Genomic DNA, 27,270 nt, shown 5'->3' with positions numbered 1-27,270 from the left:
GAACGCGGAGGCCGATTGTGCCTCTTTGTCGCTCGTTCCGCGCTCTCGCTTGCACTTCAAGCCTTAAATGGAACGCCTCAGAGCGAGGTAACGCCGCATGAGTCATGTTTTTTCGTGCGTGCAGCCGGCTCCATCGAATTATAAAACGTTGTCACGTCAATAATACTATATATATGAAACATTTTAACATTTAGTAGTGGTTAATATCAAATATTAATGTGAAAATTCGTTTTCAATTTTTTAGTCACTATAAACCACTTCAGGTTAATGAGGGAAAATTTATTGCTGTTCTCATCTCTCGTAGCTTAATGGTCAGAGCATTGGTGCGTAAAGTCAAAGCTTTCGGGTTCGATTCCCTGAGAATGTGTGACAACAGCAACAGGTTTTTGCTCATTAATCGGAGGTAGTTTATAGTGGGCAAAAAACTGAAAAAGAATTTTCACATTAAAATTTGTTTATGTTAATTTTGCTCGTTTTTATTGTACGTCTACTCTGTCCAACATAAATAGCGCCGAAAAGCAAAAGGAGTAGGTACTTTATTGCGGGGAAAAAGTAACTTGTAAATTCGACCTTCTGTTATCATTTTTATCATCATTCATATACGGATTTTTCAAGAACTGTCCTCACAAATATAACAAACATGAAATATGACAAAGAAGCATAGTTACATTTTTTGGCATTCACACATTGTTTGTTTATATTACTGATCAACTGTCCTTATACTAACTAACTCCGGCTATCATCCGGAAGTTATCGAAATCTCCGGAACAGTGTTCCTTCCTTCTTCTCGAGAATTCTAGAAGTCATATTGTTAAACAGGTAAATATGCCTCATTTCACGCCTTTGGTACAGAGATTTCCTTCCATCGACTGGTCCCTGCCTACTGGTATACTCAACATCCGTCGGGTAGCAATGTATTGTTTTACACGTATACGCTTGTATAGTCGCTTCAGTTTAATTTTTGCAAGTTTCGGATTATAAAGTCAAAATTGCAAATCTTTTACTTTATTATTTATTACTGGAACAGTAAATCTACTAACCCGTACACTTACAGCAAGAAAGAAAAAGATACCTATACCTTCATCTTTCTTGGCTAGTCGCAGGTAACGAACACTGCTGGTGTATTTGTGCATCTTTCTCTCTATTTAAACAGTTTGTAGTTTGTCTCTATTTTATTTGTTTCATGAATCATAGGTGATCCTATCAGGGCCGAACTGAGCTGACGCTGTACTTGCACCTACGTTTTTCTCGAAAACGGTGGACTTTCGAACCATCAATCATCTACTTAATTTTCTTGTTTTTTAGTAACCTATCACTTCCTGCAAACTTGCTACTTATTTCAGAAACACCCTGTATAAATACTTTAAAGGTGCAAAAAACCTACTTTATTATCAGTTCTTAAAATCGTGTTGAAACCTGTCTTTTTTACATCCCAAAGATGGAGGAATTTTTCGCTAGTTCAATTTGACATTTGCTAGTCAGAGTCCGAGAGATCCTTGAGCTTGGGGGCCCTAGTGTACTGCACCGTGTAGCCCTCCAGTATGTACGTCACAGGTTAATAGAGCATCTTACAAAAGAACAATAACGACTCTCCGCAAATTAGCTAAGTGGACAGATGTTTTGTGGATAATGTACGGAGAAATTTAAGCCCACGTAGGAATTTGTAAGGGGAATCCTATCGGAAGATAGGCGTATGCGATCATGCTAAATTGGCATCAAGTTGACAGTATACGTAAAATTGCATGATCCGGATTCGCGCAGCAAATTTTTGCTTTCCGCGTATAGTTTACGGCAAATTATCCCACTTTCAATTTTATTTCAGGTATAGGCGATCACGCCAATTTTAGTTAATTCTTCTTACCTTCTGACGAACCATTTCGACCTTTTCCATGTTTTTTTCGAAAATCTTCCAATTTTAAATCATCATCTTCTGGGAATCGCACTTTCTTCGTTTAGATTACAATTTGTTTGAGTGTTACAAATGCAAGTTTCCTACATTATACCCTCAGGATAGGTAGTAACACTGTATATATGACTAAAATATTTACTCATTTGAATCTGTTCACAGGCATCATTAATTTACAGATTTTGTCTGACTTTATGTGCTTTAATGAGTTGATATATAGTACATAGATATTAATACTGAAAAGTGAAGATATAACATCGGAGACCTATTTTCTCGTTCTTTTTTACTTCTCAAAGTGTGTTAAATGCTTCATTTTGTAAAATGCAAATGAAGCAACGAATTTCTCCATCTTTTTGTTACTCACTTCGAGACTTACTTAACCTCTGCAATATATTGTCACTTTCAGATCTCTTGTCTTATCTTCGAGTTTCGTGCGTTTCTAATTTCGCTCCCCTAGAAACTGAAGAGATTAGCAAATAATCATTCAAAGCTGATTCAGATCCCTTGAATAACACATCGCTTCCCAAATTTATTTATACCTACGCAGTTAACTAGGTTATAAATGACGGAAATCTGTTTTCCTTTTTTGTCTGATGCAAATTCAAGAATTTGATAAGGTACGTGGAATGAGTTGAGTGACAGGTAATAAACCACAATATTTGTTGTGCAATAAAAATCTAATAACTTAACATTTCTCATCGTCAGAAGTGACAACGACAAAAAGTTTAGTTGAGAATCGCAGAAGATTTACTAGAAACAATTCCCTTAAATTGCATAGTATTTATAATAATTACTAGCTTTTCCCAGCGGCTTTGCTCGCAGAAATTAATATTGTTTCACCATAAGACCTTTTGACTCTCAATTCACCCTGACAACGTTTTAATTTTATGTAATGTCGCCATCTTAGATTTCAAATACAAACGTATCAACAACATTTCATCCTTAAGCGTTGATTTTTAAAAATTACCAAAACACGTATTTGCTTAATTTCAGCAATGAGCAATCTTCGAGTAAATCCGAGTACAAATAAAATATACCCCATGGAAACGTTGCAATCTCCTTTCATTTGATTAATAATATCAAACAGCATATATACCAAGTTTTTGGAGGTTGAATTTTTTAAAATGTCTAGATAGGTCTTTCAGAAATTTAATGAGAGACCATTAAGACCAAATTTCAAGTAAATCTGACCACTAATAATATATGTTCCATTTAAACATTGCAACTCCTCTTCACCACTCCTCCCCCCCAACCGAGATTGAATTTTTGTTATACCATTTTTAACAAATGAACCCCTAGACTGATAAATTTTTCGTTTTGCTGTCAGTTGCGTTTTGTTATTCCATGTCAGTTGCGTTTTATTATACCGTTTTATGTCAAGTTCCACGGAAACGTGATAAAAAACAAGCACCCTATGTCCGTCTCCTGGTTCTAAGGTACCTCCCCACCAATTTTCAGCCAAATCGATTCAGCCGTTCTTGAGTTATAAATAGTGTAACTAACACAACTTTCTTTTATATATATAAATAGATATGAGCCAAATATATCCGACTTCGATTAACACTGAATCGTGAACTGAGTCAGATTGTCTAATGTGAACATGATTAGATTTTACCAGACCGAGATCGGACCGCGAACGAACCGCGATCAATCTTATAGTGTGGATCCAACCTAATTCGCAGTGGTATTTTAGCGAAACCCACCAGACAATTAAATAGAACATATATGTACATACCAATTTCGTCTCATCAGTGAGATTACCCTAGTTATTCTAAACTTCTAAATCTCTAAATCTAAATTTGATTTTGTTNGTTCTAAGGTACCTCCCCACCAATTTTCAGCCAAATCGATTCAGCCGTTCTTGAGTTATAAATAGTGTAACTAACACAACTTTCTTTTATATATATAAATAGATATGAGCCAAATATATCCGACTTCGATTAACACTGAATCGTGAACTGAGTCAGATTGTCTAATGTGAACATGATTAGATTTTACCAGACCGAGATCGGACCGCGAACGAACCGCGATCAATCTTATAGTGTGGATCCAACCTAATTCGCAGTGGTATTTTAGCGAAACCCACCAGACAATTAAATAGAACATATATGTACATACCAATTTCGTCTCATCAGTGAGATTACCCTAGTTATTCTAAACTTCTAAATCTCTAAATCTAAATTTGATTTTGTTGAATGACACTAACAAAATCGATATATATTTATATCGCATAACCTTATTTCTAACATTGCTCTTGCTTTTGATTATTATCATAGTTTGGAAAGTGCTTAAAAATTTGTTACAGTTCGTATGACAAATATGCTTCTGTAGTGACTATTATTCTTCAATCTAACGAACATAGATTTCAAATTTTTGCTGTCGATTCCCACAAAAACTAAAAACAAAACGTTCATGCACATTCGGCAAGCTTTGAAGGCGTTTTTTTGTGGGCTATGGCTTTGTGACAATCCGTTTGTACCTTTTTGCGTGTACTCGAGATAAAAATGTTCAATCTCTCCGAGTCTCTGAAAGCGAGACTGGAGTCTTCGTCTCTCATCGAGTCTCTCTGGTGTCGCTGAGAGAGACTGTCAAAAAAACTGTTTAGCGTCTCTGAACGAGAGACTCGAGTCGCTCATAGAGAGATCCTCATTTCGTATCCAGTCTCTGAACGAGAGACTCGAATCTCTGAACGAGAGACTCGAATCTCTCAATAAGTGGTGTCTCGATAGACAAGGTTAAAATTTTCTAAGTTCAGAGATCCCAGTCTTTTTATGAGAGACTCCAGTTTCTCAATTTTTCAGTTTTTTTCATTCAGTCTCTCTGTGAGACATTCGAATCTCTGAATTACCAATTTTATCGTTCGAGTCTCTCATACAAAGACTGTGGGAGATCCATAAAAACACCTAGGCAATAACTGAGAGACTATGAGAGACGCTCTCAGAGACGCTGAAAGACTGAAAGACTCTGAGAGACTGAAAATTTATTCTAGGGTATGACTAGCACAATAATTACATTCATTAATTAATATATCCTGCAGACGTTAAATACGATTTCTGCCGAGAAGAATTCTACAATAGTGTTTCCACTACCAATCGATATGGTGACATATTTCTTACAAGCGAAACAAAATTCCCAAAAAGATCCGTTTTAATAAAAAAGGTAAAAAGAATCACCGAGTGAGCATTGTGATAAAAAGTTGTAAGTGCACTTCAAATAAAACACTCTGTATTTTACATTTCTCGTTAAACGTATATAATTGTATGATATAGGTACTTATAATATACAAAAGGTTGTGCCTCCGCTGCTGGCAACGGCAATGGCATTAAAAAGGGACATTATCCAACTATCCAACAAAATCAGCAAAAATTTCCTATGTATACGTACAAAAATCCTTATTGTACTCCTACGGTAAGAAATAAAACACAAAAAGGTATTAAATCGGCTGAGACCAGAATCCACGCCGGAAAATGAACTTTCATATGAAAATAGTTGGGATTTTGCGCTAGAATTGTCTTTGCTTATCTACACGTGACTATCTGAAAACTTCACCTGCTTGCCTTAAAATTATTCTAAACCAGGGGTGGTCAACCCAATTAGACCCACTATAGTCATTTTTTTGAACTTATAACTGTAAACTCATTAATAAAACAGGTAATATTTGTCATATATTCACAGAAATATTATTAGTATTAATGTGAAAATTTTTTTAACAATTACAAATTACCTTAAATTAACAAAGAAAAATTGTTGATGCTGTCACACCCTCGTCTGGAATCGAATCCGAGAACTTGGAATTTAGCGCTCAGAGCAACGGTGCGTAAAGTCAAAGATCCCGGGTTCGACTCCCGGCGAGTGTATAACAGCGTCAACACTTTTTTCTAACTAATTTAAGGTATTTTATAATGGATAAGTTAATTTTTTTTTAAATATTTCACATGATATCAATGTTAATTTTTTCTCATAATTTTCGACAGTTAATTTTTTAATATATGGACGCAAAAATAATATATTTTTTTAATACGTTGGTTTTCACTACTTTGGCGATTATAAAGTAAATATATTTTACAAAGCTATGATGAATTTTTCCCGAGCCCGAAAAATGGTCAAGAGGTCCCGCATGCGGCCACAGGCCACGTGTTGGCCAGCCCTGTCCTAAACTCTCAAGTCCTAACAACAACTGCATTTATCGGACTTATATTACTGCATTATTTATATAAAAAAAATGGCTGATGGCATTTGTACAAATTATTCTATACCATGTCGCATTTTTCAAAAATTGATGTCTGCCATTTGACTTTTAGTCAGCCGCGGCTGGGACTGTGGGTATAATTAATGGTGTCATGATCGTGATGCTTTTAATTAAATTATGGGTACCGTTACCGACAGAGGGGGCACATCCTAATTACCATTATTATGATGTGAAATAAAAATGTTTGAATGTACTAAGTCAGAGTTTTATTAAAGCAATTTAGGCACTGCAGAAAGGATACAAAAATAAGGTAAGTTTCAAAGTTTGGCGCTTTAGAAGATTGACAATGTCACAGTTATAAATATTTCAATTACTGTAATTAATAAGTAAAGGTACTTACATAAGACAGTATTACCGGATGGATAGTGGGCTTAACTGGAAATAATTCAATTTTTCATGCATATAAGTAAATCGGTACTTTCTGGAAGCAGTATTTGGTTCAAATGCGGATAATTAACATCTGGGTTAATTGAAGTAGTATATTGTAGAGATCATTTAGAATGACATGAATTTTGACCTTGGGTAGTGCAGGGGTAAAACTCCTTCCGTTAATCGATATCTACTTTGTTTTTTGATTATTATTACTACATCCACTTTGATTTTATCTTACGTGCTGTATCATGTACGAGGGTGGATTGATAAGTTTCCGGCCTAACCAAGAGATGACGCCACTAGGCCTACCTTGAGGTGACATTCTATAGTACCATCCTTGGATAGCTTGTAGCTATAGTTTCAGCCCGATCTCCTTGCTAGTGTAGGTTTGACAGCACGCTGAACAAGACGCCTCTGTGGTTTTCGTAAAAATGGAAAAGCAGGAAAATCGTGCTGTCATCAAATACTTTTATTTGAAGGGGTTAACGCCGAAGGAAATTAAAAAAGAGATGGACTCAACACTGGGGACATCCTCCCCGTCATATTCAACCGTTAAGCAGTGGGTTTCCGAGTTTAAAAAGGGTCGTGTGAGCACCTCTGATGGGCCTCGCTCAGGACGCCCCGTTGAGGTCACAACTCCAGATATGATCGAAAAAATTCATCAAATAGTGCTGGGAGACCGCAGATTGAAAGTGCGTGAGATAGCTGAGACCTGTAAGATGTCATATGAACGTGTGCAACATATTTTGCACCAACATTTGCATATGGAAAAGCTCTGTGCAAGATGGGTGCCGCGTTTGCTAACAGTCGACCAAAAATTGATTCGAAAAAACATTTCTACCGCAAATTTGTCATTGTATAAGCGTAATCCAAGCGAATTTTTGCGTCGATTCGTAACCGTTGACGAAACGTGGGTCCACCACTACACTCCTGAAACCAAAGAACAGTCTAAACAGTGGATTGGACCAGGGGAACCAACTCCAAAGAAGGCAAAAACAATTTTTTCGGCGAACAAGGTTATGGCTACTGTTTTTTGGGATGCAAGAGGTATTATATACATTGATTACCTTGCAAAGGGTAATACTATCACTGGTCAATACTACGCAGACTTATTGCAACGTTTGAGCCACGAGGTGAAAATTAAACGACCTCATCTGGCGAAGAAAAAAATCTTGTTTCATCACGATAACGCACCAGCGCACACGTCAATCGTTGCGACGGCTAAAATCAACGATCTAAAGTTTGAATTGATGCCGCACCCTCCTTACTCTCCAGACCTAGCCCCGAGTGACTATTTTCTGTTCCCTAATCTCAAAAAATGGCTTGGCGGTAAGAGATTTGCGGACAATGAAGAAGTAATCGAAGCTGTAAATGGTTATTTTGAGGAGCTTGACGAATCAGTCTATAGAGATGGCATTAATAGACTGGAACACCGCTATGAGAAATGTATCAGCCTTGGAGGAGATTATGTTGAGAAATAAAAAAAAAAAATTTTTAAAAACCTTGTTTTTCTTGGTCAGGCCGGAAACTTATCAATCCACCCTCGTATATACAAATACTTAAGACATCTGAATGACTTAAAGATGTTTATATTCGTTGTATTTAAATAAAATAAAGTAAATTTGTAATAGCAGCGACCCATATGTTACGTGGTACATGTATATACTTTATAGTATTATTTTCTAGAATTTGGGTGGAGGAGCCAGACATATCTATAATGAAACAAAATTTAATACGTGTACTACAATTCAAAAGTTTAAATTAGTATCTAAAATATTCAACAATAGTAAAACAATAATAAATAACCGAGTGATTAATTTTGAATTCATCGTTTCTGTTACAGTAACAACGTTTTGTCAGTAACTGAACGAAAATATGGTTATATTGGGAAAATATTTAATGGTAATACATGCTTAATACCTTCATAAAAAATAAGCACTTCAAACTTTATCGCTCCAAATTTTAATAATTTTTAATTCATACTTCTAGTAAGTACCTACTTACTTGCCTTTATAACTGTTTAATCCACAAAATTAATATTAGTCCATTTTCGCTACGCCCTTATTTCTTAACGTTCTTATCATTAAACCCGGGGATGAGCACAGAATTTTTATTAGCGAGAGGGTGCTCAAAAAAGGAGTATACATAATTTGAAAACAGATTTTTTAATGTTTTTTTTTATAGCTTAATACGTAATCTTGTAATTATTCAATTGAAATAAACAATAACTTAGATACTCCCTCCTGCGAAATTATACATATAAATGTGCCTCACTGTTGTCGAGAATCACATAAAGATTTAGAAAAGTTTTTGGATATTCTAGTTAATTTTATTACTCAATTATGATTACATATGCATCTTAGATAAAAATGAACTAGAAGTTGATCAGTTAATGCAAGATTTGTAAGTTTTTGCAAAATTCTGTCTATTGAAGTATTAGCTTCCTCCGTCTCCCATGTAGATAATTTATGCTTATGCGAAAGGTTTAAAAATATGAACACTTCAGATATTTTTTATTAAACTTTATATTTATTTAAAAATTAAAGAACCATATGGTAGACAATCGTTAGTATCGATCTTGTAACAAAAATTACCTCAAAAATGTTTTTATCATTTTTAATCCTTTAGGAAAAGGAATTTCCACACGGTTGCTGTACATAATTTATACAAAATCCCCTATTTCCAATATCCAATGGGGCTTCCACGCTATCAGTATGAAAATATAACCGAAATGGTCTCACATTACCTGAAAAAATAATTATTATTTACAATCTTATTTACTCATGTATTGTATAAAAAAAATAAGTTGCACTAAATTTGGTATTCTTGCTAAATGCAGTGCATTTTATTTCTCTTTAAAAAAGAACTTTATCGGACGATAACGGTTAGGTATACATATAAACGAATTCCAATAAAAAGTTATATGATTTATCCAACTTACTTCTAATTGTACTCGGGATTCTGGTAACATCTGCAGCTAATATTCCACCACAAATCCTATCAATTGTCGAACTTTGTTCTGTAGTTGTACGACCAATATTGGAAGCTAAAGGAACCACAAGGAAGTCGGATCTACAGAAATTACTTCCTACCATTGATGGTACAACATCCCGCGAATCGCCCGTTAATGTGAATGACACATTTCTTACTAAAATTTGAATGCAACAACAACTTGTGTATAAATCAGATCCAAAATAGCGTTGTAAATAATATTATTGATATAAAAGCAACATCATTAAAATTCCTTACAACAACATTTTGGTTTAGATATTTTACACAATGAAATAACATAGTCTTTTACGACCTAATGGATTAAATATAGTCGTTGTCTTCAAGCCCTCCTGCATTGGTACCCCTTTGTTGAAACTGACAGTTCGTAGTTTTACTATTTACTGCTGAATTGAACACAAATTGTAATCCTTCCCATAAATTTAGAAAATAAGTCTTTATTTAGTTACCATGGAGAGCATTATGACCTTACGTGTGACAGCAGTGAGCTCTAAGGATAGCAAAAACGAACTCCAGTAAAACTTCAGGTGGATGTTTCTAATCGAATGAGGGACAAAGAAGGGGGACGCAAAGCTCATGACTATTAATTCAAATAACATTTTTTGAACACCAAAAATTCGAAATCCAAGTTTTTATGATGATACTAAGTTTTACCCGCAGCTTCACTCGCGTTGATGTTTTGAATAAGTGACAAAGACCACATAAAACTAATTTTTGTATCCCTCGGGAAAAGTATTTCTGGATAAAAGGCACCTTATGTCCTTTCCTGTACCCTTGATAATGGGTGTAAAAAATTTCATTATGATCGGTTGAGTACTTAAGGCGCGAAGTGGTAATAGACAAACATTATTTCCACATTTCTGTTTTAGGGATTTTTGATATTTACCTGAATCAAAGCATTGCGTATATTGAATGCTGCAGAAATTTCTCTCGGCGCGAATGCAGATACTGTAATCTTGATTAGATAACTGTCGTCCATCAGTCACACCATAATTGAAAGATTTCATTTGCCCCGAAACTCCCGTATGATATTGCAGACAATTATCATCAGCTGCAAGCATATCCATTTTAATTAACATCAACCGAATTAAATATCCTAACTTCACACATTACTCTAATGAATATAATGGGAATATTTTAAAATACGAAACGATACAGATTTTATAAAATGAATACGTATTTTTCATATAATTTTTAAGTACCTGCAATATTTTACAAACCTTTATATTGTGCATTACAAGGAATTTGCGAAATTCTAATTTTCCAACTTCTAGAGAACGAAGATCCACTTGTGACTATTGATAATGTTATAGGATTTGAAATTCCATTTCCAGCATTAATATACACTAAAATACATTAGTGTCGGTTTTAAGTGGTTTTTTAACTGCGGAATTATTGTAAAAAGGGTAGTTACTGTGATTTCCGGTATTAATCCCGCAAATTGTTGGGATTGGACTGCTACCAACTACAATAAACTGATCGTCATTACACAAGTGATTCGTACTTTCGGGACCAGTTGTGTTAAATAAGTCAAAATCCAACCTGTCGAACAGCAATAGATATAATCTTCTAAAAAAACTTTTCGTTTTTAAAAATAGGGGTAGATTCAAAAGGTAGAGTATGAGACGATGTCTCGTGCTAAAGATTTCTTATTATAAAATATATTCAGTAAATTAGACCAGCTACTTTGGAAGCAAAAAAAAATGTGCTGAATTATACCTACTAGTACTATATATGTATATGACACTCCTTGACATTTAATAGTGGTTAATATTAAATATTAATGTAAAAATTCGTTTTGAATTTCTTACCCACCATAAACTACATCAGGTTAATGAGGGAAAATTTGTTGCTGTTGTCACACCCTCGCCGGGAAACGAACCCGGGACCTTTGGCTTTACGCACCAATACTCTCACTATTAAACGTAAAGTCAAAGGTCCCGGGTTCGATTCTCGGCGAGGGTGTGATAGCATCAACGAATTTTCCCTCATAAACCTGATGTAGTTTATAGTGGGTAAGAAATTCAAAATGAATTTTCACATAATACCCACTAGTGTTGTGATCTAAGTTGCAAATGTTCATGTAAAATTTTTGTAGTACATTCGAAAACAATTTTATATACTTTATTTTAACAGGTCAATTGAAAAGTCCCCGGCCTAAAATAGAAAAACACATTTTTTTTTGCAAAATTCGTTTTTTTTATTCAACATAATTCTCTTCAAGGGTGATACACTGATTATAGCGATCCTCCAACTTTTCGATACCATTTTTGTAGTACGATTTGTCCTTTGCTTCAAAATAGGCCTCAGTTTCGGCGATCACCTCTTCATTCGACGAAAATTTTTTCCCAACGAGCATTCTTTTGAGATCTGAGAACAGGAAGTAGTCGCTGGGGGCCAGATCTGGAGAATACGGTGGATGCGGAAGCAATTCGAAGCCCAATTCATGAATTTTTGCCATCGTTTTCACTGACTTGTGAGACGGTGCATTGTCTTGGTGAAGCAGGACTTTCTTTTTCTGCAAATGCGGTCGTTTCTCGGCGATTTCGTCCTTCAAACGGTCCAAAAACGCTATGTACTAGTCGCTGTTGATGGTCCTTCCTTTTTCAAGGTAGTCAATGAAAATTATTCCACGCGCATCCCAAAATACAGACGCCATAACCTTGCCAGCCGACTGTTGCGTTTTTGCACGCTTTGGAGCGGGTTCATCGTGTGCAGTCCACTCCGATGACTGTCGATTGGACTTCGGAGTGAAATGATGGAGCCATGTTTCATCCATTGTCACATTTGGACGCAAAAACTCGGGTTTATTACGCGTGATCATCTTCAAACACTGCTCTGAATCATCAACTTGTCGTTGTTTTTGGTCAAAAGTGAGCTCGCGCGGCTCCCACTTTGCACAGAGCTTTCTCATACCCAAATATTCGTGAATGATGTGATGTATACGTTCCGTTGATATCTGTAGAGTGTCTGCTATTTCATTCAATTTCAATTTACGGTCATTCAAAATCATTTTGTGGATTTTTTTAATGTTTTCGTCCGTAACAGCCTCTTTTGGGCGTCCACTTCTTTCACCGTCTTCGGTGCTCATTTCACCACGTCTAAACTTAGCATACCAATCCTTGATGGTTGATTTTCCTGGGGCAGTGTCCGGAAATTCGTTATCAAGCCAAGTTTTTGCTTCAGCTGTATTTTTTCCCTTCAAAAAGCAATATTTTATAAACACGCGAAATTCCTTTTTATCCATTTTTTTCACAATAACAAAAGTTGCTTCACTAAAAATGCTATAATTCACAAACTAATTATCCGACGGCCGTCAAATTTATAGACGCGTCTTTTGAAGGTTAGGACTAACTGAAAATCATATGGATTTAGTTCTGGTGCCGCCATTTATGTGTCAGGCCGGGGACTTTTCAATTGACCCTAGTATTTCAAAACTTATTAACGAATTTTATCTCCAAGCATGCACTTAAGTACAGAGTGGGTGCTTACAACAACAAAACGGTTTTTCATCTATAAATCCAATGACAATCAAACTATGAAATTCAAAGTTTTACCCATATAAATTTTAACAATATTTCACTTCAATTGAATGCCAAATTCTGCAAACATTCGGTGAATAATGATCGCTAATATAATACGATTCTCCAAATGTGTAAATAGTGTTTCATTGCTACCGTATCAGATAGCTCGTTATATGCTTTTGTGTTGCGTACATATTTAGTTTATGTTTCAATTAACAGGACTTACATAACTGTTCCGTTTTAATTAAAGATATTTGAGGTCTATTTTACGTAGCTATCCGTTTGTAATTTACATAGTTTCTATTCTGGGAAATAGGATATTGGTCTATGCGAATGCTGTTCGAACATTGAACTAAATACATAGCTGTTGACAGTAATTAGAAGCATTTTTGGAAAATACATTGATTCGCAAAACAAAGCCATTTTACTTATGATTACAAATCCAATAATAACTATCTATTAAAGAGAAACATTTATTTTCAATTCAATTTTGTAATGAGAATCTGAAATTCATAACAAGCATCTAGCGAAAATGAAAATTGGAAAAAATTAAGCTTACTCAGACGTTAACCCCAAACAAAAATTAAAAAAAGTACATTTCAAAATCGATATTCATGAATAAATAAATAATTTTTGAAAAACCACAATGTTTGCGATACTTTTTGAATAGACCTCGTATATATGTAAGCTTCATTTTTTAGCCCTTGTTTTAAATCAACTCTGAGGATGTTTAGATGTGAAACCAGTAACGAAACATTACCATCTTGCGAACTGTTAATACAGTTAAAGTACGAATAATTGCTACATACTTCATTAGTACCTAAATCAAAAAACTGAAGAGCAGTTTTCGCTTCAATTACCAGCGAAACCAAAGCTTTTGTTTATAAAGTTCCTGGGTCCTGCGGGTGACATATTAATTGGAAAAGCTGTTGTTCTTGTTCAACTAATCCGCACAAGTCAATTAATGTAGATTATTACCGTTTGATTGAAAACGTGCTATAGCTATAGATTTCTACGTATCATTATATATACATTGTACATCGTACATTTACAAATAAAACAAGAACAATTTATATAATCCTGTACCTATTCATAATTTTTTCCATTGATAATCATTATATCGCACTTGAAAAAATACTTAGAAGTATTTAAAATTTATTTACAATTTGCCTTTACATAAATAAAATCGTTTTTTGACGTGACAACGTCTTATAATTCGATAGAGCCGGCTGCACGCACGAAAAAACATGACTCATGCGGCGTTACCTCGCTCTGAGGCGTTCCATTTAAGGCTTGAAGTGCAAGCGAGAGCGCGGAACGAGCGACAAAGAGGCACAATGGCCTCCGCGTTCGGCAGCGTTCGACATCTGTCTCTCTCCTACTTGAGTGAGCGATGCGTCCGCGTGGACAGCTGCTATACAGTAATACATTTCCAAAATATCTATCAAACAAATAAAATTAAAATTTTCTTTTGAAAAATGAAACCATTTAATCAGTATTTTCTTATGACTTTGTCACGTTCAACTATCGTCAGTAAACCGACTTTACAGACAACCGATTTTTTTTTTGAAAAGGTTTTAGCTTCCTTTCTGATAATCAAAGCTATTCATTCATAAGACGGTCTTCAAATACTTAAACATACTACGGAAGTTATACTTTTCATTTACTATTAAAGATAGCTTTAAATAAAATGGAAGCGGTATTGACAAAAGGGTACTGTATGAAAATAAATAAAAGTAAAACAAAAATATTGGTATGCAAGGGAAGAAATAGTAGGGAAAGAGCGAATATAAAGATAGGAGACGAAAAATTAGAAGAAGTGACTGATTTTTGGTATCTAGGAAGTCGAATAAGCCACGGTGGAAGGAGTAATACCGATATAAAACAAAGGATAGCACAGGGTCGAATCGCCTTCAATAAGGAATAGGCGAGATAGGCTAGGAGGACATCTTCTCAAGCATGAAGGGTAGGGGGTTAGAGACATATTACAAGTAAAAACAGGAGACAAGAGGAGTGAAGATAGACTTATTAACTCAGAATAGGAAAAGGTGGAGATGCGTGTTCAGTCAGTTTTAGAACTGACGACCTTATGATAATGATAATGATGATGACTTACTACTGAAACGTAATTAAAACCAAAACAGTTGTATAATCTAATAAAAAACTAGAGAGATCAAAATAATATATGCATTTTCTCGAATTTTTATGTGAGATAGATTAGCCAATTTTTAGCAATTATGCCACAGTATTTAGTAAACGTAGTGCATTTATTTTTAAAAGGTTTTCCGTGAAATAGTTTAAATAATTTGTCATTAAAACAAAAAGAATGTACAAAGTTAGAGTTATGGCTGAAATAGAGGTAATGCGGAGTATAGAATGTAGTTTAGGGTTCTTGTTGATGTAGGGTTGTTGTTATCCTTGAAGACTAACATGTAGATAGATAGGACTTGATCTTTAATACTTCAATTGTTTTTTTTTTCCTACGCAAACTTAAAACTGAATCTTATAATTAATAATGTAAACCGTTTGATTGTTTATGATTTCTTACCTGTATTGGCAAATATTTAAATTCGGTTTGATAAGAGTAACCTGGCAGGAACCGATTCCATTATACGCCCTTGGGTATCCCATTTGTACAAAGTAGGTTATATTTTCTCTTACTGTCATACCACAAGTAGCTCTTACTGAAACATTGAATAAGTATTTTGAAGAAATTTCCCAAAAAATTCGTTTAGTGTCTAGGATTAATTTATTAGCTGTTTTATCAATCAGTATTAGCAACAAAAGTTAATGTAATAGCGTTAGTATAGTTATAGAAATAACTATTTTTCCGACAATATCTTTTTCGTTTTTTATACAAAAAAAACTCTGATTGAAAGGAACATTATGTTTAAGTCATTATTTTTTTTTGCACCAAATCAATGAGCTTACGAGAGTCTCCAGAGAAAACACCACTCTACACAAAGTTTTCGCAATAAAGTTGTCCGACTCGACATAAAGAACATATTATATATACGAAGAAGTCTCAACGGGGTTGGTTATCTTAATCTTTTTTTAGAGCAAGCTTGTACTTCCGAGAATTGTAGCTAATAGTAGCTAATAACTGTTGAAAAAAAATATTATTTGTTTAATAGTGTGTAATAATGCTTACTGTGAAACTTGTCCAATGAGTTAGATACTTTTTTCATACATGATGCAAAAATTACTGTTTCACTAGTTTATTTAATGACTCCAGTAATTTTCAAACTGTTTTCATTGAACTGAGGTAGTTTACATTTTTTTAATAAGAAATATTCTTCACATGAATTAGGAAATAGATTTAATACAATCGACAAAGCCCAACAAATAAAATGTAATTTTGAAGATTTGCTGATCCTAATCAAAACTTTCTGGTTAAGTTTTCGGCGAATTTATTATTTTAAATTCGTCAGTATTATACTGTTTCATAAGTACATTTAAAATTCGACTTCGCAGCAAACAATGAATTTGTGAAAATTTTATCGTAAACTGTGAACTATATTCATCATATTTCTTTTGTGTCTTTCGATTCTTGACGTATACTACGTTTCGGGTTTAACGGTTTTGAGATTATTACAGAAGGTTAAATGGTTTTCTGAGCCTATTTGAAACGGGCCTAAGAATAGGGAAAATTAATGTTGTGCGAAATCGCTGGACCCGATATAAAAAGGATTTCCGTTTCTGAACTAAAAGCAATTGAAACTTTGTTCTTTGTAAAAACAGGAAATCCAATGATATTCTTGTATGATTTCGGGAAAACCTTTTTCCGATTTCTGTCAATATTAGCGAGCTGACCCCACCATTAAATATATTTGTGAAGCATATTTTATTGATACTAAAGAAAATTGGAAAGCAGAAAACAAAACAAAAGATCCTATTGCTATATTAACTTCTAAAGGTATGATCTCTGAGATACTTTTAATTTTTGTAGCGTTAATTCAATGTATTACTGATTAAAATTTTAACTAAGTCCTGATTAAGTTGAAAATTCTAAATTAATCTTGAATATGGGGGATATTATTCAGGAGACCAATAAAAAATTAAAAAAAAAAGTTTTGCAAACTGTACCGTGTGACATATCAATTGAAAGGGTTTATTGTAAGGGTCTCAAATATATTTTTTTTATAATTTTAGAATACTTATAGGGTACAGGAAAATTAATAAGAAGTCTATGGTCTGAACGTAATGTACTAAATGTTTTAATTAACAAAACAATATGGTGCTACAAATTTACATTTATAGTTTGAATGTATGGGAGAGAATGTTCTTGTTTTAATTACAATGTTAAGTTAGTTCTGGTATTAGAATTATAGGGTCACTTGTGTGCCTGCCTGTCTGCTTTTTGTCTTGCATAATTCAATTTAACAACAATAAATGCTAAGACCTTAGGCATCCTATATTCCGTTTTAGCGAGTTTATCAAGTTTTTGTTATCATTACATACATACATATTAATTGGACCAAATGTACTTATCATGACATATACGTACAAGCTAATTATAAATCGAGGCAACCTTTCAGACAGAAACACAAAGTGCGCTAGGGGCGGTGAGACAACATTTTCCTTAACTTGCAGAATAGACAAGTTGCAGTTGAACTTTATGTCGGATATGAATTTTTGATACGATCAGCGTATCTTCATTTTCAATGCGACGAGCGTAGGTGCATTACAGATTACATGGCCGGATTGATCAATAGATAAAATCACAGTAAATACACGTTGGTAAATAAGAATATACGATATTATAAATTCCTGTTTAAAACGAAGTCGTTATGAAGCGATCTTTTTTACATTTATATATACATAAATGCAGAAGCACATGGGGTAGGAAAGTATAGGGAAGTTATTACGAAATGTACCTGTTTGAGAGTAGGTATTTCCAAAAATAGAAGCGGAGATGAAACAGAAAGTGAATTTGTTATTTTGTTTGAGTTTGGAATTCAATTTATTATATATTGATCGTTAAATTCCTATCGTTCGTGGACTTGTAGGTATATTGCTGTTAAATGCAAATAAATTATTTAAAATAATCAATCTGTTGATTACCACTTGGTAAAACATTATTACCAAATATAGTACTAAAGATTAATGTGAAATAAACTTAATTAAATTTGTTGCTTCTCTCACACCCTCGCCGGGGATCGAACCCGGGCTATTCGTACCAGTCCTGGCCATTGCTACTGTCTCCTCTTCCAGCATAGTAGTAAGAGTACTGGTGCGTAAAGCCAAGAGCCAGGGTTCGATTCCCGGCAAGGGTGCCACAGCAACGACAAATTATTCCTTAACAACATGAAGTAATCTATAGTGGTAGAAATTGAGTTGATTTCACATTAATGTTGGATAATTACTAAAATATTAAGCACTCTTAAAAGTATTAATGGTAATAAAAGTAAAACACTTCGTAAGTGTGCGACTCTTTCATGGTTCCAAAGTAAAAAAACAAAAATCAAAATATAGTTGAATGTACTTTATTCTAATGTAAATTAAAGCTTAATAAGTACTAATTAATATTTACAACGGCCAATCTCATTATATTTCCATAAAGTACGTAAAATTATTTTGAGCAGGTGTCCTCGTTCGACCTAAATGAGTACTTATAATAAAAGCCTACATTATTTGATATTTAATGGTTAATTATATTTTAGTGTTACCATTATCACATAACCTTTTCTACTTCATTCAAAGGAAATAATATTTACCTATGCAGCAAGCACCGTAACCAGCAGCACAAGGTGTGGTTGAAAATCCACCCCTTTGTCGACACTCGGCTGAGGATGACAAACATACCCCAAAATCTCCACTCGAACTTAAACACATTTGGTTACTCAGGTTAACATATGTAAATATCGGAAATACTGGAACAACAAATAAAAAGTGCTTTACATAAATAATTTACTAATGAGTATACAAAAATAATATTAAGGTTATCGTAGGTGTATTTGCTAAGAAACATGTTGAATATTACAATAATACACGGGAATTTTTCAACAATAATATAATTAAAAAACAACTCGACAATTGTTTCGACCTACTCGGTCATTTTCAAGAGTACAGAAAAGTAGCTAGTGCTATATTATTTTTTTTATATTTATTATTATTTTTTTTGGTTTCGTGGAAAAGGGGAAATCTTTAAAAGGCACTCAGCCGTCCGTACAACAAGGTAGTGTCGGATTCCCGAGGAAGAAGGTCATAAAGTCTTCAGGTTCTCTTCAGCCGTATATGTTTGTGTATTATGTGATTGTGGTTTTTATAATAATGTGTGTGTGTGTGTGTGTGTGTGTGTATATGTAAGTATGTGTGCGTGTGTGCGTGTGTGTATTTGAATTTGTGTGAATTTACGTGTGAGTGGATGTTTTTATTTTAGGTAGTTGGGGCGTCTTTCATAGTAGTTCATGGAGGGAGATCTGGAGTAATTGCAGGTTAGAAGGGGATTTTGTTTTTTGGCTTTCGTGGTATTCGTTGAGGTTAGAGTTGTTATTATTGATGGAGACTAACACGTAAATTTTCAAAATTTATACTTAATATAGTAGAGTGGGGGTTCCATAGAGACAATTGGAAAACAAAATGGGACTTAAGTAAAGGTATATTAAAGTTTAGTGATCCTCTCTGATTATATTATTAACTAATATTTTCCCTGCTTGAAGAGTGTTCTTGATCTCTAGATTATCTAAAAATGTAATTACTTGAAAATGACCGAGTAGGTCGAAACAATTCTTGTGATTTTTTTAAATATTGTTATAGCAGTATTAGTATCTAGCAAAGAGGACCTAGAGATAGCTTTAAATAAAATGGAAGCGGTATTGACAGGAGACGAAAAATTGGAAGAAGTGGCTGATTTTAGATATCTAGGAAGTCAAATAAGTCAGGATGGAAGGAGTAGTAGGGATATAAAGCAGAGGATAGCGTAGGGTCGTGTCGCCTTTAATAAAAAGAAGTCATTTATCTGCTCGCGAACGGTTAATTTAGAAATTCGAGGAAGATTGTTAAAGGTTATGTTTGGAGCGCGGCATTGTACTATGGAAGTCAATAAAAAATAGGCGAGATAGATTGATAGGACACCTTCTCGGGCATGAAGGTCTAGTCAGAGACATATTAGAGGCAGAAACAGGAGTTAGGAGGGGTAGAGGTAGACCTAGGTTAGATTACTGTTCACAAATAGTTAAGGATGTGGGTTGTTCTAGTTTTAGGGAAATGCGAAGTGTATCTCAGGATAGGAAAGAGTGGAGGTACGTGTCCAACCAATCTTAGGACTGACGACCCTATGATGATGATGATGATGATGATGTGTATAAGTAATTTATTTGGCATTTTATACTTTTAAATATCAAGCATTTTCTCGAAAAATAAGAAGTGCCAAAAGCATTTTCCCCTGTTTTAGAAGATTTTTGATGCTTAGAAACAGTGTGCGTAGTATTATTTATATATACTGTGCGCAGTTGTTATCTTAAATGGAACATCTTTCGTCTGTTCATTTTAAAATGAAACATTTTCTGTGTAATGAACAACATGAATCTACATAATAAAAGGTCACAAAGTTTGAAATACGAAGCGGAAATAAGGACATGAATAACTTAAACCGTATACAGACTGTTACGTAAACTGAAATTAGTTTAAAAGGGAAGTAAATTTAGGTAAATATTTCATTTTATAGTACACGTTTTCACTAAAAGAACAAAGAATACAACGCAATGAATTCAATACAAAATTCCAATGTACTCTGATAAAAGTAAACAAGGGGTATTTTACGGTACACAAAATTAAACTTCACAATTTGTTTGAATAACATCTGAATTCCTCCTAGAATATTATTAAGTCAAAGAGTAATTGCATGTAGGACGAACAATAATAAACATTACATCATAAATAATAAAAAAAAAATAAGGATAATCTAGAGTATGACGGTTTGATTGTGAAATTTTACCTAATACTAATACAAAAATTTATATAAACAAGCTTTTACCTAAATGTGAGTCACAGATCATCGAATTTTCTAAGTTAAACATACACTTTACGCAGAATAATAGTCCTTTATCGAAAAGAAAGGAAATTTTTCTATCCCAGTATTCTATTGCTGGATAAAAGGTACCCTATGTTCTTTTCTGTATCCCGTACAATGTGTTTACAAAATTTCATGATAATCGGTTGAGGAGTTAAGGCGTGAAATGGTAATAAACAAACAAATAAACTCTTATTCATAATAAACTACCAGACGCGGATCGCGATTTCGATCTTTTTGGATCTCATCAGCGCGTCGCAGGCAACTCCAACAGAACACATACCAACTTTTACCTGCTGTCTTAACAGTGCGTTTTAGAAAATACTACAAATGGCGCAGTAAACGCCATCTGTAGCACGATGCTACATTTTAGCTACAGATGGCGTTTACTGCACCATTTACAGTATTTTTTTATTCATCATATTATAATATTAGTTAGGATGTGAGTTAATTAAATGAAGATGCTTCAAAGTTCCTTTACCAGGAACGAGCAACAGCAATACCAATAACTAATTTAGTTTTGGTCTAGGCCTTACTCTTTCGAGATCGATTTCAGTTTCAAAAAACTAAAATTATCNAACTATTTCGATTTATAAGGTAGAATTTAATTAACGTCTCTTGACGTTGTTTCCGGCAAGACGTAGAAATGACACATGTTGTGGTAAAAGTGAAGAAACTTCTACTAATTTTAGGAAGACAATTTTCACGCCATATTCCCATTATAACGCCTTCAATTATCCAAACAAAGGCGATTTAGTTAATTGACCGGATAGAGTGCCCGCATAGTTTTCCATTTCAGCAAAGTATTACAGTTGCGAAATATATAAATTACGTTTGACTTTCTTTGTTATAAACTAAGTATTTTTTAATAGATCTTAGTTAAAGAATTTCCTGCTTTCGAGGATTGAAATATATTCGGTAACGAAATTTTATATCACAAATAAATAAATACTGACACCGTTTCGTAGATTCTTCGATACTCTTCTGTATTTCAAAAAGAAAAATCTTTATATTTTTCGTTTTTGTAGCCTAATACGGCATGAGGTACCGGGATTTTAGCCTGTAGGTCCCAGGATACCGTCCTCAGGAATCCGAGACTACCCTGTCGTAAGGACGTCTTTTAGAGATTTCCTCTCTTTCGCGAAAACAAAAAAATATATATACTTTGAGATGGTGTGAGGGCTTTTATCAGAAATGTTCTAAATTGATTACTACATCAAAAGCACATACGAAACTTTAGAAAATTAATTAACTATTATCCCAAAGAAACACTTACTCCTTGCTTGTCTTTTATTTGCATTCGAAACAACGTTTTCATGACTGAGTTTGTATTTCCACCGTTGCCTATTTTTGGTAATGTCTTTGCTACTGCTGCTCGATCCCCAAAACACGTAAATTACGACGATGAAAGTAAAAAGGGATTTAAAGGACCGCTTCATCATCACTTTCACATTTATTCAAATAAGTTTAATATATAACAAACAAGGCAGTAAAAGCACTACGTTTGAAATTTAAATTTAATACCCTTGATGAAAACGTGTTGGAAATATTCACGAAACAGAAAGCTGCGGTAGCAGACACGTGTTTATAAAACTTTATTGTTACGGCTACAAGTTAGCGTAATTGTCCATAACATGAATGAAATGACAAACGTTTGTTTAATAACAATGAGAGTAAATTGGAAATGAAATTACGAAAGTATAATGGTAAAATTACCATTGTTTTCTAGGAAATTTCGGATAGTAAATTTAGTGTTACCTAAAATACACTTGTCATTTTTACTAAAATATTGTATTTATTACTCATTTGCAGTTTTGTGTAAGAACTAACACGTAGGTACTACCTTTTTGTGGTGTCAGGACACTTTACACCCGATGCATATTGTCCTCCTCGCACATTTCACCCCATGACTGTGAATAAATATATGTATATAAGATAAAAGTGTAAACTGAAGATTATAAAAGTAATTGGAAAATAAGATTATATGTAAAATAAGTAGGTAATTGTTCAGAATTGGGACTTCATACCAAAATCGCTTCAAAAATTTTTTCATCGATTTCTGATCATTTCTGAGCGTTGAAAGATTATATTTGAGGCAGGGGAGACACATTTTTTTTTATTACAGCATACAAAAAACATTTTCAATTTAGAAAAGGTATACCAACCTTGCGCACATCCACCCTGTTCACAAGTCGTTTATGTATTTTATGGCTTTACGAATAATGCTTATGTATTATAAGATTGTAGTTATATAACGGTATAACAGTTGGTAAAATGTCCCACTTCAATTTGTAACATGTCTCAGGAGGCCAAAAAAAGTCACGCTTCCGCCCTTAAAAATATTTTACAACCGCCATCTTCATGAAAGTTGCCATTTTGTCAGATCCCAATAGAGTTCCTGTTTCTCGAAGACCACTTGTTTCAATCGCCGCTTTAAGAAATATTGTGAATTTTTGCTTTTTATGTTTATTACGGTATAACCTTGATATATATATAAGTATATGAAAGTTGACTGGCAGTTTAGCATTAAGAAATTTCTAGGATAAAGAAGTCGTGTGAAATTCCACCAAATGTGCTGTACAATTTTGTGCTACGTCGCAGTGGCACAAGAGAAAAAATGATTATCGAATAGCTATTACGTGACTGAAGCTGGTAGCGGCTTATCAGACTTTCTTGAGATCCCTTTCTATCCCATTAGAGATTAGACCCTTCGATAAAATCAATGAGAGATCGTTTTTCTATTACAGGCGGGAAGCGGCATGGTTATCAAAAGAACTATTACGGCTCTGGTATAGAGTTAAATTTCATTTTAAAATTAGAAATAGTTTCGCGAGGATGAAGCCATGAGTAAAGGCTAGTACTTACATAAGTATACGTATAGGTAATAAACTAAGTCTTTTTAAACCAAAATATTAAAATCATCAGTTTAATTCAAATTTGTCGTGTGGTACAAGGATTTTTAGTAGATTTAATTCTGGCTAGTTTTTAAGTTTTTATTTATCTAAATACGTGTCAAAGATCATCGACGACCACACAAAGCGAATTTTTCTGTCTCAGGAACAATATTTTTTCTGGATAAAAGATACCCTGTATCCTTTTCGGCACTTCAATTTCGTAAATTAATCATGATTTTATTTCAAAAAGAAAAAATAAAGTCGTGGTTTTAATCAACTGATTTAAATCATGTCTTGAGATTAATGCAGAAATGAAGGCATGTAAGTATATCGTATATTCAAGATTATAAATAATTCTTGTAGCAGTTTATTACGTAACTATTTCGATTTATAAGGTAGAATTTAATTAACGTCTCTTGACGTTGTTTCCGGCAAGACGTAGAAATGACACATGTTGTGGTAAAAGTGAAGAAACTTCTACTAATTTTAGGAAGACAATTTTCACGCCATATTCCCATTATAACGCCTTCAATTATCCAAACAAAGGCGATTTAGTTAATTGACCGGATAGAGTGCCCGCATAGTTTTCCATTTCAGCAAAGTATTACAGTTGCGAAATATATAAATTACGTTTGACTTTCTTTGTTATAAACTAAGTATTTTTTAATAGATCTTAGTTAAAGAATTTCCTGCTTTCGAGGATTGAAATATATTCGGTAACGAAATTTTATATCACAAATAAATAAATACTGACACCGTTTCGTAGATTCTTCGATACTCTTCTGTATTTCAAAAAGAAAAATCTTTATATTTTTCGTTTTTGTAGCCTAATACGGCATGAGGTACCGGGATTTTAGCCTGTAGGTCCCAGGATACCGTCCTCAGGAATCCGAGACTACCCTGTCGTAAGGACGTCTTTTAGAGATTTCCTCTCTTTCGCGAAAACAAAAAAATATATATACTTTGAGATGGTGTGAGGGCTTTTATCAGAAATGTTCTAAATTGATTACTACAAAAATTAAAATTGATCAAGAAAAGATAAAATGGAAAACTTTTATACTTTTATATTCCTTAAAATATTAAATTGTTGCACAATATTTAAACTTCATAAACTCGTTTCTGATTTAATTTTATTTCTTTAACTTAAAACATTTCTGGGATCTCAAAATCATTATCGAGCTTTTTTTAAAGATAAAGACCTCATCGTTTTATTGGATATTGTTTTATCTAAACAATAAAATTGTGTTTATTACTTAAATAATTGATGTTTTTATCAAACTATAGACTAAATTTCATATTTAGTTTTATGTCTAAAAATGTAAATTTGCATATACAGAACATTTTCCATTTCTAGCAATCTTTTTCTCATAAATATTGTAATTTATTTCTTTCTTTCAATACATACATATTTTGTATCAACGTTCCAACATTTACATGGGCCTTTATCTATTCGTCATCATCCTAATGTCTTTTTTATCGTCATATAATTCGGTCACCCTGATGTATCTTGCTCGAGAAACACGCTACGGTATTAAGGCCTAACGCGCACCGCGATTTTCTGTCGCTGCGACCAAGTCGTCACGATCGCAAAAAATAGAAATCAAACAATCGCAGTTTCCAGTCAATTATTACATAAACATTACAGAAAAAAAAACACGTATAAGCGAAAGAAACAACATACGTATATACAAATTTATCTTATTTACAATAGTTATCGTTTACAGCAGGTTTTTTTTTTTAATTTCGGATATAATTGCTTCCGTGTCCAAAACGGTATGACATTTCTTCTTGTTCTTCCGTACAAGAAGAAAATTAATGTGACATGTTTAATTATAATATATTCAACTACAAATGACAATCGAATAAACTCATGATTATCAGTGAATTGCCATATGATCCATTATATACATCCACGACAATAGCGTCTCAAGAAAAATAGATCCAGTTGCGTCTTTTTAATGGCATAATTATCGCTTTTACTATCCTGTATTTCGCGCGACAAAATACCGCAGTGCGCACTATTCCTTATAAGTTTGTGTACATTAACGTTATTTTCCTTAAGGTATCATGAATTAGGCAACGTTTTATTTTAATAAAACTCTGACTTCTGTTTTTGGTGATATTTGCATTTATCTATCCATTTTATGCTATTTTAAATGCTGTAACATTTTTCTTATATTTCTGTTTTTAAAAAATAAAAAGAATGTGCAGTATTGATGACGTCTAAAAACAATATAAAACATTGTATTTATTACTCATTTGCAGTTTTGTGTAAGAACTAACACGTAGGTACTACCTTTTTGTGGTGTCAGGACACTTTACACCCGATGCATATTGTCCTCCTCGCACATTTCACCCCATGACTGTGAATAAATATATGTATATAAGATAAAAGTGTAAACTGAAGATTATAAAAGTAATTGGAAAATAAGATTATATGTAAAATAAGTAGGTAATTGTTCAGAATTGGGACTTCATACCAAAATCGCTTCAAAAATTTTTTCATCGATTTCTGATCATTTCTGAGCGTTGAAAGATTATATTTGAGGCAGGGGAGACACATTTTTTTTTATTACAGCATACAAAAAACATTTTCAATTTAGAAAAGGTATACCAACCTTGCGCACATCCACCCTGTTCACAAGTCGTTTATGTATTTTATGGCTTTACGAATAATGCTTATGTATTATAAGATTGTAGTTATATAACGGTATAACAGTTGGTAAAATGTCCCACTTCAATTTGTAACATGTCTCAGGAGGCCAAAAAAAGTCACGCTTCCGCCCTTAAAAATATTTTACAACCGNTCAATTTATTATTTTTATCGATGGATAATAATGTGCTGTTGTAGTTTATACTAAAATACCAATTTTATGTATTGCAATGGTTTATTTTGATTTTATTATCTTCTATTTCAAATAAGTAAAGGTTGCAATTTCAATATGTATTTATCAGTAGCGGAACTGGAATTTCTGTCACTCGGAGCGAATTCCAAATTTTCCCCAATTTTTATTTTCACAATTATAAGACCTTTAATTTAAATTAGTCTGGAGTGCAGATATACATAAAAACATTTTTGATTTGTGGAAATAACTACCACGTATTATTTAGTGTAAATTAAAAATGTATGGGTTTATTTATATGCATTGACTTTTACTTAAGAATTAATAGTTTTACGATCAATACAATTTGCCTACAGGGGTGCAATATGTGGGGTCCAGTCTTGTACTCTGGCACTGAATGAAAGTTATGAATTTTCCTTTAAATCATATTGTGGTGAAATTGCAAAAAATATTGAAGTC

At 33.6% G+C, this 27,270-nt stretch overlaps 2 protein-coding genes across 3 annotated transcripts in view; one reads left to right on the top strand and one right to left on the bottom strand.

Annotated features, from left to right (window-relative positions):
• The window catches only part of LOC108737389 (band 7 protein AGAP004871), a 138,266-nt gene extending 131,938 nt beyond the window's left edge, over window positions 1–6,328 (top strand). For both annotated transcript variants that reach the window (XM_018470210.2, XM_018470211.1), the window contains exon 8: window positions 4,944–6,328. In XM_018470210.2, the coding sequence (XP_018325712.1) occupies window positions 4,944–5,057 (114 nt within the window). In that variant the 3' untranslated portion in view covers window positions 5,058–6,328. The remainder of the gene's footprint in view (window positions 1–4,943) is intronic.
• A 2,823-nt stretch (window positions 6,329–9,151) lies between these two features.
• LOC108737362 lies at window positions 9,152–23,835 on the bottom strand. The gene is made up of 9 exons (XM_018470180.1): window positions 23,820–23,835; window positions 18,778–18,933; window positions 15,609–15,744; window positions 10,951–11,078; window positions 10,757–10,882; window positions 10,423–10,587; window positions 10,019–10,024; window positions 9,469–9,675; window positions 9,152–9,273 (listed from the first exon to the last, which is right to left on the bottom strand). The coding sequence occupies exons 1-9, from the start codon at window positions 23,833–23,835 to the stop codon at window positions 9,152–9,154; spliced, it is 1,062 nt and encodes a 353-aa protein (XP_018325682.1).
• Between the last annotated feature and the right edge of the window lie 3,435 nt (window positions 23,836–27,270).

This window comes from Agrilus planipennis, unplaced genomic scaffold (assembly GCF_000699045.2).
Source record: "Agrilus planipennis isolate EAB-ADULT unplaced genomic scaffold, Apla_2.0 scaffold159, whole genome shotgun sequence".
Classification (NCBI taxonomy): domain Eukaryota; kingdom Metazoa; phylum Arthropoda; class Insecta; order Coleoptera; family Buprestidae; genus Agrilus; species Agrilus planipennis.
This window is presented reverse-complemented; position numbering and strand designations above follow the sequence as displayed.

Excerpts from the sequence above, each read along its gene's own strand:
- LOC108737362 (XM_018470180.1), bottom strand. Across the intron at positions 15,745-18,777 it reads TTACGGTGCTTGCTGCATAG|TAAGAGCTACTTGTGGTATG; the intron begins GTAAATATTATT and ends TCAATGTTTCAG. Across the intron at positions 10,883-10,950 it reads GATTAATACCGGAAATCACA|TGTATATTAATGCTGGAAAT; the intron begins GTAACTACCCTT and ends AATGTATTTTAG.